Source organism: Bidens hawaiensis, unplaced genomic scaffold, assembly GCF_021521415.1.
Source record: "Bidens hawaiensis isolate Kalapana, Puna unplaced genomic scaffold, B.hawaiensis_p1.1 tig00000055_1, whole genome shotgun sequence".
Taxonomy (NCBI): domain Eukaryota; kingdom Viridiplantae; phylum Streptophyta; class Magnoliopsida; order Asterales; family Asteraceae; genus Bidens; species Bidens hawaiensis.
Genome location: NW_027491016.1, coordinates 4322221 through 4339430, shown reverse-complemented (window position 1 = coordinate 4339430; position 17210 = coordinate 4322221). Strand labels below are relative to the sequence as shown.

General features: G+C 34.5%; 1 protein-coding gene across 1 annotated transcript; it reads left to right on the top strand.

Moving 5' to 3' along the window:
- The first annotated feature begins 13824 nt into the window (after nucleotides 1–13824).
- On the top strand, nucleotides 13825–16969 carry LOC143530615 (zinc finger protein MAGPIE-like). The gene is made up of 3 exons (XM_077026124.1): nucleotides 13825–14042; nucleotides 14318–14714; nucleotides 16024–16969. The coding sequence occupies exons 1-3, from the start codon at nucleotides 13934–13936 to the stop codon at nucleotides 16862–16864; spliced, it is 1347 nt and encodes a 448-aa protein (XP_076882239.1). The 5' UTR covers nucleotides 13825–13933; the 3' UTR covers nucleotides 16865–16969.
- The last annotated feature ends 241 nt before the right edge of the window (nucleotides 16970–17210 follow it).

Below are 17210 nucleotides of genomic sequence, written 5' to 3'. Positions count from 1 at the left end.
CCCGTGTAATACACGGGTTCAAAAGCTAGTTAATTTATATATTACTAAAAATAAATGTTAATGATATAATTGTAGAAGTTTAATTAAATTATATAATTTTCTTACAATTAATCAACTAACATTTTCTTATATATATAATTTTTTTTCATAACAAATTTCGTATGCATGGTAAATAAGATAATTTGTATGCATGGTAAATAAGAGAATTATAGTAAAATCAATTTATGTGTAGACGTTTATATATTATTTATAAACATCATTTCCACTTTGGTGAGGTGTGAGATGGTTAGAGTATACAATAAGAGGTTAGGGATCAATCATAGTAAAATATAATTTTTAGCTCTCAAAAAATAAATAAAATATATAAACGGTATACAAGTACATATAAATTTATCTGCATATATTAATTCGAGTATATTCCTATCAAAATGATCAATTTAATAACGCAATGTAGTAGTCTTAAATAAACGTATAAATAAAATTGAATGTTCTAGATTAGTTATTGTTGTGCTAGCTCCAATACACACACAATATATATTCAATTACACATAATCTATATATGTGTAGGTAAAGAAATAAAAGTTTTTAAACACATAAAAATATTACCTTGATACTTGTTTTTAAGTATTTTTATATATATTTGTACGTAAGAAGAATAAAATAAAAAAAATATATGAATAATTGATAAATTTTTAAAGGATTTTAGTTTTTTTATAAGACTTAATTAGGTTTTTTTTATAAAGAGTATAATATCATATATATTATATTTATATATATGTATATATAAAGTTATTTAATTATAATAATTAAACATTTTCATAAGAACAAAGTATACATAAAGAGGAATCAAACAGATCTTGAAAGTTAATTAAAGGCTTTGGGGAAGGAAAGAATATTCTATGGACACCAAAGATCAAACACTATAATCCAAAGAGTTAATGTTAAACAAAGTTAAAAGGCGAAAATATGATTAGATTATGATTAAGGGTTTGCCACAAAGGTCAGCCCACAAGTAGACGACTGCCCACATTTCCAAAAATTCACTGCCTTTGTCAGTTGTATGTCTTTTAACCAATTTTTTTTAAACCTCAAGTGACCCGACATACAGATATAAGATATTGACTCGATCTTACCTGCAGGATATAATATATTGACTCGTTTTAAAACTTCATCAAAGTCGTCTTTTAGTTTCTGTACGCTTTATATTGCATGTGTAGCGATATCAAAATGATCATATTTACATGTGTAGCGATGGAAGACATTAACAAACTATAACATGTTAGTTTTGCTTAGTTATCGATCACTCATCACTATATGTTAGCGGTATTTTACAATTATCATTATGAGTAATTTTGTAGGGTTATGTGCTTTGATTCACTTAGTTTCATTTTATGTTTTATGAATTACTATACCATAAAGTGTAAAAGATGATTTTTAAAGTCGGGAGTCTCGGCGAAAGCAACACAAAGGTAAAAGTTAGTGATTAATAGAGATGATGCTCTTGCTATCTAAAAAGTTAGTGGATTAAAAGAAAAAAAAATGTATACAAATATATATACCAGTTAAACAAGTATACATGTTTCAAGTAATCAGATCAGACATCACAAAATATTATCACACTTGTTTCATGTATTGGGTTTGTTCCAGATTTTTTAGCGTAGATTTAATAATTAAAAATAGGTATATTGGTTTTTAATGATCCTAACTATTGTCTTTTGGTCACTGTTGGTCCCAACTAATGAATTGACAACTGACTGTCCCAACTTTTAAAGTATTTGTTTTTAACGATCCGTGACTAACAGAATCCTAACGTTGTTAGTTTCAGGTCGATGGAAAAACGGTTTTGGCCGGAACACTCATTTTTTCCCGAAAACTCAACATTTTTCGTCCCAAACATCTTGGTAACTTCGTATCGAACATTTAGGAACCTTTTTCAAGTAAAAGCCCCAATTATTGAGGTCGCCGGAAACCCTAGAACCATCGTCGGAATCGGTTGATGGTGTTCAAGTGGTGGTAGTTGGTTAGTGGTGAGTCAATTGGCAGTGGGCGCAGTGTTCAGGTGGTGTTTTCTGGCAACAAATTTGAATTTTCCGGCCAAAAACGTTTTCCCGGCGACCTAAAACTAATGACGTTAGGATTCTGTTAGTCGTGGACCATTAGGAACAAAATACTTTAAAAGTTCGGATCATCGGTAGCTAATTCATTAGTTGGGACCAGCAGTGACCAAAAGACAATAATTAGGATTATTAAAAACCAATATACCTTAAAAATAAAGTGAATTAAGTCTAATAAAATATGAAAAGAAAACCATATATATATATATATATATATGCAAATAAAATGGCATATTAACATGGATCCAACCAAGCATTCATTCAATTTATCACGTGAGATTCCTTTTACATATCTGGAAAAGCCTTGAGATCAGCTACATCTGCATTAGTATATACTATTAAAAGAAATTTATGCGTTTCTTGACACAAAGATCGAATGTTGAATCAATTACGAAATAAAGGTTATAATTCCTTTTTATGGAAATAATCTAAAATACTTCTATAATAGAAAGCTCTATAAAAATTTAGGAAATCAACATCAACATTTTATAATAAAGACCATTTAAAAGATAAATTTAAAGCTTAAATAACAAAAATCATGTGTCTTTTATAAGCAATCCAATATTTTTTATATATGTCTAATCATCCCGAATTGTTACTGGTTTCAAAGATATTTGATAGTTCTGGTTTTTGTTGACAAAAACAAGCAAAGTCGATTGCAGTATCGAAAAAAAAGTTAGGTTGCCAATGAAGCTACTTCCAGACCTACTAACTCTCACATCTTGATTCATAGCAAAGATGTAACGACATGGTGGCTTCTTGGATTCTAAATACTTTGTCACGAGAAATAAGTGAGAGTGTGTTATATGTTGAAACGACACATTAACTTTGGGATGGGTTAACCGATCTATATGGGCAAAGTGATGGAACAAAATTTTACCAATTAAAACTTGTGTACAATCTCCCAAGGTAATGATGTCATGGCAACTTATTTCACAAAGATTAAATCGTTTTGGGACGAGTTGAATGCTCTTTATTTTGATCAAAAATTACAAAAAATAACTAAGTGGTCAAATTAGTTATATGAGGTTATGATGCTTGTTTTATACTGAAGATAATTTCAGTATTTTGACAAATAGTGTTGGGATAGCGAGAATAATGACAAAAACAGCTTTAAGAAAACGACGAAATAAAGAATGCAAGACACGGGATGTTACGAGGAAAGCCCTTGATCACAAGTGATCTCCAGCATAAAACCTCAGGAGGTGACAAAAGTCACACTGCCTCATACAATTGTATAAATAAAAGTAATTAGTTACAATACAAGAGCTTGGATCGATCGATATACTAAGTGTGTGAAATCAAAAAAAGAATTAAGTATTGCTGTGATCCCTGCGTGTTTGCGACCAAGTGTGTAAAAAGTAAAAACGCAATGTGTCTCTTAATCGATCGTCCTCCTCTATTTATAGAAGGAAAGTACAACAACTATAAACTAGTTCTTTGATAATTCCCGCTGGTCTTCGGGTCTTCGTTAATAACAGATTCCTTCAGTCAAATAGGATTCCGAATAATCCAGGATCACCTGACCAAGTCTCCATTAGCCGTTGGCCTTGTTAACCAAGCATACTTCTATAAAGAAGGTATCTTGACTCTTGGTATATCAGATCGGCATTTTTGTTATTTTTCCTGAAAAGACATACAGATGACGTAGGCTGTCGCGGTCTACTCAAAAACAATTAATTAAGGACTTAAATACCTATAACTAGTACGGGTAAATAAGGTCGTCTCCACAAGGATTCAAGGAAAGTGCTAATTTAATATGACTAAATTAATTAATTAACTAAGGCGGACAGTCGATGTCAAGCAGTTTGTAGAAAAAAATTAATTAAAACTAATTATTACTTGAAAAGAGTTGTAAACAATATTAATTAAAAAGCATTCATTCTAGGTTTGGGTTATGTGTTCCATACGTTAATCACATATTCTCTAGTCTTTGGTTTTATAATAATTGTTAGTCCTATGGTTTGATTTATGATGACAAACGATACCCTAACCGAATTGTTGACACAAATGCACCCGGACACCACAATTACCAACTCTATGTCTAAGATGATTAACTAAATGATAAGGTTTGATGATTCTAGTCCAATGACACAAGAGCTTAACCCTAAGTGTTGATAAACAACCAAACAAACGTTACACAAATCAATAATCGCAAACTCAAGCTTTAATCAACCAAATACTAATTAAGCAAGACAAATCATATAAAATTAATCAAGCTATATTCATGAAGCACAAGAATCTGAACATAACAGTATATTACACAAAACCTTAGTCTAGAACGAGTACACACGACTAGCCGGACATCGACATAATCGTTAAAGCACTTATCTTGATGAACATACGATGGTAGGACAAACCGGAAGCCTTGGGATGGATGAAAGTTGCCTTAGAGCACCTCTTCTGCCTCTGGAAGTCGTTATATCCGAAATAGGGTCGAAAAATCGTTTATATAGTGAAAAGCCTAACTTTTGCCGACTTTAAGCATCTTCGCGTATTGCGAAGATGCATGTCCAACAACTTCGCGTATCGCAAAGATGCAACTGACTTCATAATCGGATTCATCTTGTCGAGAAACATGAAATTCATATATTATGGATTCCGTAACTCATTTTTTAGGCCGAGATATGCCCGTTTTACTAAAAGACACTTTCCTGGTAACCCATCTTGTTCAGTTTTCACTTCGGCTTCAAGTTTCTCATCCAATCATTTCCTGAATCCTTCTTAACCATCCATCTATGTTTCCCCATCCTTCCATCATCTCAAGGCTTGCTTAATCTTCATCTGGATGGCTCTGAATTAGCTCGTTTAAGATCCTTAACTTCCAATGTCCTGAAAACACATAACAATGCTTGAAGTACCAATGTTCATTCGTTTATTAACCTAAATATAACTAATTACTATATAAAACTAACTAATTTTTACCCAACCATCACATCCCCACACTTATCCTTTTTCGTCCCGAAAAATACTTTGCAATGGAATCAGAATCAGAGATCATTCTCAAAATACATCATAGATTATCTTAATTAAGCACAAAGAACACAAAAACCACGATTGCCGATATTGTTGTCCACTTAAACCCATGCCTAAATACTTATCAAAAATAAGGTGCGACAAGTTTTATTAATTCATATGATTAAAATGGAACCCACACCTCAAAGACCTGAAGCCACCTTACCATGTTTCATTATAGTTTTACCGAACCAGACCACCCCAACTTGACTTAAACCTTAAAATTATATGATAAAAATTTTGCATATTTGTACAATTTTCAAGCCCATATGTAATAGCTAAGACAATATTGGATATTTTTATCGAACCAAAACCTAAAATTAAGCATTAAAGTCTACCAGAATGGCCATTAGATACGATTAGGGTGCAATTAGGTAACCAACTACTAAATAGCCCCCACTACATGACATACCCCCTTTATCAAGCAATACCCCGAAGTTCATCACCATACGTGAGTAGGCACGAATTCATCTGTAGGGCTTACATATGACATGTCCCGTGTGGTCCGTTTCTTAATGGTAATAAGACGCGAGCACGGGGACCCCATATGACTAACAGTGTGGATGATCAAGTCAGTAGTGAATTTGTACTTTGAAAGCACTTTTGTGATCATATTTATTGACTTATGAATTGGCAGATAAACTGCGGGTTTGCTCTTTTTAAGCTTATTTAATATACATAAATCCACTTAGGATTTACGCATACCCAGATGATAAACCGCATACCAACCCATGGTCTTCATTCCCCGGGGCATCCCATCACTACATGATTTAAGGCCATAAAACCATACGCCTATGAAGTGTTAGCCACTTAACTAGAAGTATTTTCATTCATGTTTATATCACAAGCCATTTAGCATACTCTAATGTTAAGCCTATCCAACCATTGTACTTTAGACTATTCATATTAAAATATATTTTTGGTGGTCAATTCTAATAGTAAGGCTTGAGTATAGCCTAATCTTTCATTCCTGTAAGACCCCGAATCCCGAGAATCCTACAGTTGGTATTCATCCATCATACTTATAAAAATACTTAAACTTGAAAACCGTTCATTTCATGAAAACAACCAATTCAGAGTATAGTTCAGTGGAAAACCATAAGTAATAAAATAAGTTCCCAAAACCCGGGAGTTATGCCCAAAACCAATTCAAATATATTTGATAAGATTTTTTTTTTAAAAATAAATGTTTAATATTGAAATCTTCCATCCACGTAAGCCCTTCACCGTCCAAGTAGCTTCGTGCACGTCTAAGCGATAAGGCATCCTTCTCCTAACCTGAAACTCACACTAACATGCACACAAAGTCAGCTTGAGCTGAGTGAGTTCAAGTTTTAATAAATAACATCGATAATAATAATCATAATAGTCATTCCAAAGGTTTTAAAATATAAAAGGGATACATCAGTTAGGCCATCATCATCAATAAATAATCATCCTTATACACACACACACATACACACATATATATAAACATCTTTATAAGTACATCCCTATATATATATATATATATATATATATATATATATAACATCCAAGTAATAACATCAGAGTCGAGCAAATGTACAACCCAAACACGTAACATCTCATCCAACGTATGCAAACACAAAGTAGGCATACGTAACATCCGTTGTCGATAACGACTACTAACATCGCCAAATATTGACCATACAATAATATATACATACATACGATAATATCATCTCAAGGCCTATCCCATACAAGTAAGCCCATCCAAAATAATTTTAAACATTTCATCAAGCAAAATCGCTTAGGTGTGCATGCTAGCCCAAAATCTTAAAAGAGTAAAAAGGGGCATCATGAACTCACCTGACACAAGACACGTATTCACCACGAGCTAGATAATCCCTAAGTAATCCCAAAACTCAAACACCTGTCGGTTTACATACAAACATTACAATCAACATTGAAAGGACTCGTTTATCATACGAGACGTTCTAACATGGTTCGACTTACCTATAGTCTCGACCTCATCAAACTCAATCATAACAGCCCCCGGGGCCTTACATTCACCAACACGACCCTTAGATACTCCCGGGAATAAAGAATTCCCAATTTACCCCCGGAAGCACTAGGTGACACTAACACGCGCGTTTAAGAGTCGTTTAGGCCATTAACATCCAACTCAACCCCGTGTGGACACAACATGATAAAATCACAGCCAAAAAGTCCACACGACGCTACACGGGTCAAATGGGTCGGTAACTCGCAAGTACAACGCACCAACCATTCAATAAACGCAATTGTACATTGTACCGACCCGTTTGAGTAACCGACAACCAATTCAGCCCCATAACTTATAAAATGATTTTTCAACAGGCCGTACATCAAACCAAGTTCCCCCGAGCTGAATTAGTCGTTAATCACTTCAACCCTCGCGTTAAACACATCAAACTACAATTCTAGTCAACCGAACACTAACAATCTAACTACAACTAGTTGACCAATCTAACGAACACCAAAGAACATGATTTTTAAGTATGTTATACTAGACATACCTAGGAATATTTTGGTGCAAAAACCTCAACTAAAACAGTCCCGAAACCGCTCAATTGGACAGCCACTCGGTTAACCTAAAACAAGTCGTTTATTAATCAATACGCGTAATATAAAGATCAATTAAAGTGTAAAAGACTTGAGGAATCATAAAACTAACATTGAATTGAAGTTTTATGGCTTAACTTTGGCTGCAAAGAAGAAAATCGCAAGGGGGAGGGGGGGGGGTCCTTAGGTCCGATTAGCGCTGAATGGGGCTGGGGTTCATTATTTTTTTTTTTGCTATAAATATGTCATATGTTATCTTTGTATGTGTGTTTTGATCGTGTAAACAACCACCCAAAAGGAGCTCACCTTGGATGGGATCGGTCCGTTTAATATTATGAATCTTTTGTATCGGTTACGAGATCGTTCCTTTATTTTATCGTTATATTACTTATGTTCGGTCGTTTGTTTCACCGCACCCGTCAGGAGCGTTTATCAAGAACAAAGCCGTTCGTTATCGGATCCGGTTTGGGGACCTACAGACTGTATCCTTTGTAATTAATGTTATTAACCGTCATTATCCTTTCAACTTTGATTTGGTAGTGCAAGTAACACTCAATAATTAATTCCTAGCTGAAGACCCGGTCAAACATTGAAGATTAGGACGTTGGAGCAATTATAGCCATCATTTAGTGATAAAGATATGCAAATATGTAACTGCACCAGGATCCTCGTCAGGACAACTAATGCTCATTATTGCTTCTAATTGATAGTTTTGACTCATTTAACTACAAATAGGATTTGTCTAGATCGCATAAGACACGAACACACACACACACACACACTTGTAACTAGAGCAGAGATCATAGCAACTTCTAACATTTGTAATCACCGATTTTACTTAATATAGTTGAGGCAGTGGGATAGTTTTCCCTCCTGAGGTTTTTTTCCTAGAGATCCTCTAAGCATCAAGGGTTTTTTCTCGCTACATCGATGTGTCACTCGTACCATTTAATTATTATTTGGTTTACAATATCAAACATCATACCTCACATTCAAAGTTTGTTTACTTGATTATCCTCGTGTAATATTTGACCAAAACAGTTTGGCGCCTACCGTTGGGCAATTGGTGATTTATACGTTCGATTCCTTAATTTTGTGATAAATCACTACCTTTTTATCATCACAAATGACATCTCGATTGAAGCAATCATCATCTCAAAACAAGACAACTCACCCTTCAACTCAATCTTCAAGTGCGGGTTTGAGCCAGTCCTTACCATTGATGCCATCACCTCCAAGAAGGCCGGATAACACCTCAAAGAATACATCTACTAGCCTAGAGTTTGCTAGAGGTAAAATCCTATCATGGTTTCGAATAATGATATCATCATCTCGATTTCATCTCAAAGCAAGACAACTCACCCATCAACTCAATCTTCAAGTACGGGTTTGAGCCAGTTCTTTCCATTGTTTCCACCACCTCCAAGAAGACCGGATAACACAGCAAAGAATTCATCTACTAGCCTAGAGTTTGCTCGAGCTGAGGATCCTATCATGGTTTTGAATAATGATATCATTTCCTTGTTTAATCAAGTCCGGAAGAAAATGGCGGAGCAACAACAAACCAACAAAGTATTCTTGGAAGAGATACAAAAATTGAAATAAGAGAAGGCTAAAGCAACGAAGCCCATAGCTACTTCGCAGCTTAGGATGCTGAACTTTGAAGCTTCATGATCCAGAGACAAAAACTTCCGCATATCAGGATCCTAAGGGAAAAGCGTCAAGGATTTCATTTCTATGAATCCTCTACCTGAAGTTCAGAATCATGAATCACTAGTCAGGATAATAGCAGCAAGGATCCCTGAAAGGATCCCAAGATTATCGTCTTAGGATCTTAACACCAGTAACATCCATCATGATCCATTTTTATTATCTAACAAAGCTGGATTTGTGCAGGATACAGGTGTAAATCCTACGATGGATTATGAACTACAAAAGTTGAAGACTATGATTTCGAGCATACCCGGTATAGTTCAACCTATACCAGAGGTGACCGCTGCAAGCATGAAGGTTTCGAGATGTGCCTCACCAATATGTGATACTGAAATCCCGAAGCATTTCCGAACTCCCGCCATGAAGCTTTATGATGAGATGACACATCCTGAAGAACACATTGCTCAATATAAAGAAAGGATGAAAATCATACCAATCCCTATATATTTGAAGGAAGCATGCTTATGCAAAAGCTTTGGATCGACACTTATAGGGTCAACCTTAAAATGGATACTAAGCGTCACCCTAACTCTATTGCTGCTTTGGAATATTTGGTTAATTTATTTAATAATCAATTTTCTTGTAGTAGGTCATTTGAAAAATTAATTAACGACTTATACAGGGTTACCTAGAAGCATGATGAAATACTTAGGGATTATGTTGGCAGGTGCAGCAGAGAAGCCTTGGACATCCCAAATATTGATATGGCTACGACAGTTCAAGCCTTCAAAATGGGATTAAAGAATGATTCATCATTTTATGAAGACCTTGTTATGAATCCATGTAGGAACCTCGATGAAGTCAGAAATCGGGCTCTACGGTTCATTAGACTTGAAGAAGATAAATGGATCATGGAGAGGATCAATGTACCAACATCCGACTATGATCGTCCTAACAGAAAATCAAATCTTCATCTCATCAATCATACAGACTCAAGTCTTATTCTAAGCCCGATAACCATAGAGTTAACCTAGAGAAGGACGAGGACAACGATGAGGAAGAATATCCAAGGATCAAATATTATTGTTTTTCTGTTGATATAACTGGACTAATGTTTGCTATGCAGGATCTTGGAAATAAAGCCCGATGGCCTAAAAAGAACGATAAAAACTCATCTAGGAAAGATAAATCCAAATGGTGTGCTTACTATGAAGACTTCGGCCATATAACTGAAAACTGAATCGCTCTGAGAAAAGAAATAAGTCACCTTTTGAGTAAAGGATACTTGAAGGATCTCTTAGGAAGGAAAGGGAACAGAACTGGAAAGAAATAATCTTCAATCCTGATATCCAAGTGCTTCATAAAGACATACAATCTGGGGGCAAAACACTCTCCTTTATAGATCCCGAAAAAAATGATACAATTGGTCAACAGAAAGGAAAAGATACTATGAGCTATGACACCTACCAAGATCCTAGGAAAAACCTTACCTCAAAGGATACTTCATGTGAGTTTTAATTCCTAACTTAGCCAAGTACGTATTTTAACCTTATTTCATTTATTATTCTAATTATTATTTTTATTTACGTCAATTTACTGACTTAAGCATCGAAGGCTAACACCAACCTTCACCAAGGTTTAAGGTTTTGCAGCTATTCCAAAGGATCCTGAAAGAGATAGAGATTGTCCATCTCTCTAAAGTTTAAGGTATTCAAAACCCATTCAAAGGTATAAAGGTTTTCACCTTTCAAGCATAAGCGTTTCTACACCCCACCTGATACGCACGCCCTATTCAAATATAATTCGAGATGGCGGAATATGTGAATGTAACAGTTGCAGGTAACTCCGTTATTGTTCGTTATATATTGGATTCAAAAAGAAAGTTGTAACAGACGTGTTACATAAAAGTTAAGGAATTAACATTGACATGTTAATCTAAGGTTATGATATTTACATGTCACAAAAGTTGGGCAGAAGTCCCAAGAAAATCGGGCTTGTCCCCGACTAAAGAATTAACATAGACATGCTAATATAAGATTTTGGCATCTACATGTTACATAAGATTGAGCTCTTCCCCAGGGATCCTTAGATCCAAAATATTTCAAAACGTGGTATATTACCAAGGATCCTTAGATCTAAAATCTTTGAAAAGTATTTTCATGGATCCTTAGATCCTTAAAATTTTCCTAAAGTACTAACAAACATGCAAGGGGCAGTAAGAATCCCAAAAAAACGAACAAAGCACAAGAAGAAATATTTCAAATATCTACAGTCGTATAAAGTGGAGTGCAACTATAAATATTTAGGGGCAATTGTTGTGGGCAAAATTTCAAGGATCTGGAATTCAGAACCAGCTTAAGGATCCTTACGATGGTGCCTCAAGGATCCTAATGATGCACCAAGATCCCGAACTCTAAAATGATTTAGCATTTAAATATTATTAACATTGATAATATTACTCTATATGTTTATTTACCTTTGTAGGGTTAATCATAATTGATCAAATTAAATCAAGAAACAAGACATTTAATGGCGACTCAAAGAAAGGCTAAAGGCCCGGAGCTGTTACCCGAATATTCTCCTTGATGATTGAGCAGATATCATGCAAGAAACAACTAGCAATTCACTCCATGCCGAAGGCTTGCTCAAATCAATTTAATATTAGGATTTTAGGGCTGTTACAACAAGTTATTAATGAAGATATGATATTCTGTAATGGTTCCAGGATCCTGACACGCAGAATCATCATAAGGATCCTCGCAGTGCATAGGATCTCAGAGAGATGACAATATCCTTGATAATTAACGTTATTAACCGTCACTATCCTTTCACCTTTGACTTGGTTTTGCATGTAACGTTTAATAATTAATTCCTAGCTGAAGACCCGGTCAAACATTGAACATTAGGACATTGGAGCAATTATAGCCACCATTTAATGATAAAGATATGCAAATATGTAACTGCTCCAGGATCCTCGCCAGGACAACTAATATTCATTATTGCTTCTAATTGATAGTTTTGACTCATTTAACTACAAATAGGAGTTGTCTAGATCGCATAAGACACGAATAGACACCCGAACACACTAACTTGTAACTAGAGTAGCGATCATAGCAACTTCCAACAGTTGTAATCATCGATTTTACTTAATATAATTGAGGCAGTGAGATAGTTTTTCCCTCCCGAGGTTTTTTGTTGGAGATCCTCTAAGGATCGAGGGTTTTTACTCGCTACATCGCTGTGTCACTCATACTATTTCCTTATTATTTCGTTTACAATATCAATCATCCTACCTCACATTTGAAGTTTGGTTACTTGATTATCCTCGTGTATTTTTTGACCAAAACAAGTGTTACACGTGCTAATATTGAATACTAGAATAGGATGATATGCCTATATATTGTTTAGATAAAATATTGTTAGCTTATAAGTTACAGGATAACCTAATGCTAGAGTACATATTTATGGAAAAGCCTTTTGATCTAATGTGAGTCAAATGACACTTCTAACTGTTAGGATATATCAAAAGTGAACTTAGAAGCAATGATCTTGCTAAGAAGTGATTAACGAGTGAGGCATCTTCTCGCATACCAATCACACATAAGACCATTCATAATCGGACACACATTAGTGGTCGTTCATGGGTTTATTTGGAGACAACGTGGAGATGAATAAGGGTGACGGACGTCCAATTTCTCAAACCAGAAGCTCTCTATTGACCATCTATGTAGATAATGATGAAGTTATGTGTATGAGAGAGAGAGAGAAAGAGAGAGAGAGAGAGTAGACATACGTGAGGAGTGTGAACGATGCAGACATGAAAGAGAGAAGAGTTTACACATTTTAGTTGGTTTACGAAAATTTTTTACTCAACTGGCCAAACAAATCCCTCAACTTTATTTTATATTTCATTTAACAATAAACATGAATATAGTTAATTTTGACCCATGGTTTGGATTTTGTTGATTTTTTGATGAATTGACTAGTTAACTTTAATTTAAATGCATGTGACACCACTATAGGTTAAAGAGCTGTACCAAAATTTAAGATGTTACAATTATTTGTTGGATAAAAGTAAATTAAGTTTTGTCTAATTCAAACTTTTAGTAAGCTGGTTTTAGGAAGAGGTCAACTTGTTTATCCATAGTTATTCATATTTAAACCAAAAGTTATATATATTTTTATTGTCATGTTTTTATTTTATTATTTTCTCATGAAAACCCCTTTTACCATTAGTAATAAATACTTTAGTAAAAGTATTTTAATTGCCTCGTAAATCAACGTTGTAAAATTTGATGAGAGTGGAGAAATACATTAATATAATCCCCAATCAAAAGTGGTTACCAGACCACACACATATATATGTATTAAAGAAAGAAAACGAGGGAGAGAAAGAGATCCAACCCTACATATTTTTCTATAATATAGAATGTGACCTTGAGTAGGTTAAGCTCACCCCATTGAGTTTTGAACTTAATTCTCTCTACTTAACATACCACCACACTCATACACTAAAGATCTACTTCAAATATTCGATAACGAACAGCAACAACAATAGCAACAACAGCACATAAGAAGAGTTCAAGATGATAGATAAGATTGTAGCAGAAGAAAATACAACCTCAAATGGTTTCACTAACACCAATAATCTTCCTCCTACCATAAAGAGGAAAAGAAACCTTCCAGGAACTCCAGGCAAGTTGTTTACATATGTATTTCACTAATAATAAGATTATGAGTGCAATCTTAGTATTCCCTTTAGGTTGGTATCTTGGAACTTGATCCATATGAGCAACTCAAATGGATCTTTGATCCTATTGACATAACTTATTTTGAAAAAAAAAAGGTCTTTTTGGACACTTGCTACCATAAATCAATGATTTCATGAAAACCCTAATTTCTAACTATCTTCTTATAGTCATATTCATACAATATTCTTTTATTCTAAATCTGGTTTCACAAACTTGTAGATCCTGACGCAGAAGTTATCGCGTTGTCACCAAAGACGCTAATGGCCACAAACAGATTCATGTGTGAGATTTGTGGAAAGGGATTTCAAAGAGATCAAAACCTTCAACTTCATCGACGAGGTCACAACCTTCCATGGAAGCTAAAGCAAAGAACAAGCAAAGAAGTGCGAAAGCGCGTTTATGTGTGCCCCGAAAAGTCTTGTGTCCATAATCATCCATCAAGGGCACTTGGAGACTTGACTGGTATTAAGAAGCATTTTTGCAGGAAACATGGTGAGAAGAAATGGAAGTGTGCAAAGTGCTCCAAATGTTATGCGGTTCAGTCGGATTGGAAAGCTCATTCGAAAACTTGTGGGACGAGAGAATATAAGTGTGATTGTGGGACAATCTTTTCAAGGTAACTTTTTGCTAACCTCAATTCCAAGTTTAAAACATTAAAACAATTACAAAAATACCTAAGATTATACTGTACGTGATTTTTGTTATTCATCCAAACATTTGTGTTCGTTACAATATGATATCACTTAACACAAATTTTCAATAATTTTCTAAATCATGAAAAATAAACCAGTAGTTTAAGCACTCTGACCCTCGGTGCAGTCGTAATTTCCAAATGATCCGGTGCTATTGTTTTAAAATTAAAAAATATGCTTATTTCATTCCAAAGTTTCTTTAAACTATGGGTGTTGATCATGGTGTTTAAACAATTAAGAATTTCATCCACTTTCTACTTCTGTAGGGACTACTTATGTTTTAGGTGAATCACTTGATTTACTAAACCTATGGTGAAATCTCATATTTTAGATACAACTTTGGGACATAATTAACTAAAAACCTAGTTGTTTTTTTTATAATATATATATATCTATCTAAATTCTTTAATTATTTTGTTAAAGTGTGGCATCCCAAAGTTTACTATTTCATTCAAGAAAATAATTATAAAGAGTTGTATATTTGTTAATATATTGGTCGTTCAAAGGTTTCTTTTTAATTATTGACCACATAAAGGTTGCTATAACCTAAAACTAAATAAATACACAACAATTTAAATTGTCAAACATCTTTTAAAATTATATAATTCTTGCAAGTTAATTAGTTTTTAGCCAATATTAAGTCCATGTTCGTTGCAAGAAAATCGAATATTTTTAATTTTTTATACAAAGCAATAAATATCAGCACTATATCCAGATAACGAAAATGACTCCAAAAAAGCCTGAAAAAGTGTGTCTTACACTTGCAATTTCTGGTCCATAATTATGTTTTATTTTCTAAAAATGATTTCAAAGGCCTAGGACTGTACGTGCGTAACACAAGTGTGTGTGTTTATTTTTTTAATTTTTTTTGTGTGTATAAATAAAATAAATCATAAATCTTTAATGCGCTACTCCCCCTTTGTTTGTAATTGCAAATGAAAAGCTAGTTGGCAGATACGAAAAAATTATTACACCCTTTTTGGATGATAATATATTCATTGTAAAAGTTTTGAAAATTATTTAGGTCATACACCGGCCTATGAAAATAAAAAAATGTCTTTATGGTATTTAGAAGTGTTTTGTCCTTAACTTTATGGACAAGCAGGCTAATTAAATTGTAATACATGATAGTGTGAGAAGTACTATTATTCAGGTTAAATTACATAAGTTTAATTCAGTTATGCTTATAATGTTGATTCTTATATTAATTATGCTAAGCTGAATTATATACAGGAGAGACAGCTTCATCACTCATCGCGCCTTCTGCGACGCCTTAGCAGAGGAAACCGCAAGGGTTAATGCAGCATCTCATTTCAACAATGTCACACCAACAGGGCCAGTTGGAAACATAAACTACCACTTTGTAGGACCACCGGTTCTTGCCGGTCCAACAATGGCTCAACACTTCACTTCCAGCATCTTTAAGCCCATCTCAACCAACCCTGAAAGCCATCTTGACCCTACGGGACAAGATGGGCTTTCACTTTGGACCAGCAGTAACAATAACAGTAACAATAAAAATGTTTGTAATGAACTACAAGACATGCATCAATTGGGCTATCAAAACCATCCTCATCATTCAGAATTTCAAACAAATTGGGGCGTGTTTGGAGCGAAAGCCACTACGGAGCATGAAGTTAACATAAGTGCACCTTCTTTGTTAACCACTCAAAACAATTTGGTTCAAGCACACCCCACTGCGAGCATGTCTGCGACCGCTTTGCTTCAGAAAGCTGCGCAAATGGGCTCGACCTCCTCAACGACAACCAACCACTCATCTTTCCTAGGAAGCTTCGGAGTAAACTCAAGTAACAACTGCAATAATATTACTATTGATACGGTTGGTAATGGTACTCATGTTCAGAATGAGAACAAGTTTTGTGGGTTGTATGGCACAAGTCCAATGATGAATGGTTTGGAGAATGGCTTTTCAAGTTTGGACGAGATGTACCCTCCATCTAAGAGAAGGCATATACATATTGAAGAACAAAATGGAGGGCAAACTAGGGATTTCCTTGGTGTGGGTATTCAACCCATCTGCCATCCTAGGATAAGGTTTAATGATCATGTATAAAAGAAGATCCATGCATCTTATATGCTTGAGGACTTTTAAGAAAATGAGCGGTGCTTTTTTTATTTCAGGAAAAAGAAGTGGTGTTGGTAGTGGTGAGGCTAAATTAGAAAAACAATAGTCCCTTTAAACTCCATTATTGCTTATCTTTAGTTATCTTCTTCCATTTTATTTAATTAAATGAAAGAGTTTAGTAACAAAGTGAACTTATTTCATGCATGTATGGACACATCCTTGCTCAATTTATATGGCGCCTATGTGTATATGCATATGCATATTGCCGTTTAACTTTCAATGTATCTTTAACAACATCATCATGAATTACAACGCCATTAGAGTCTTAATTAGC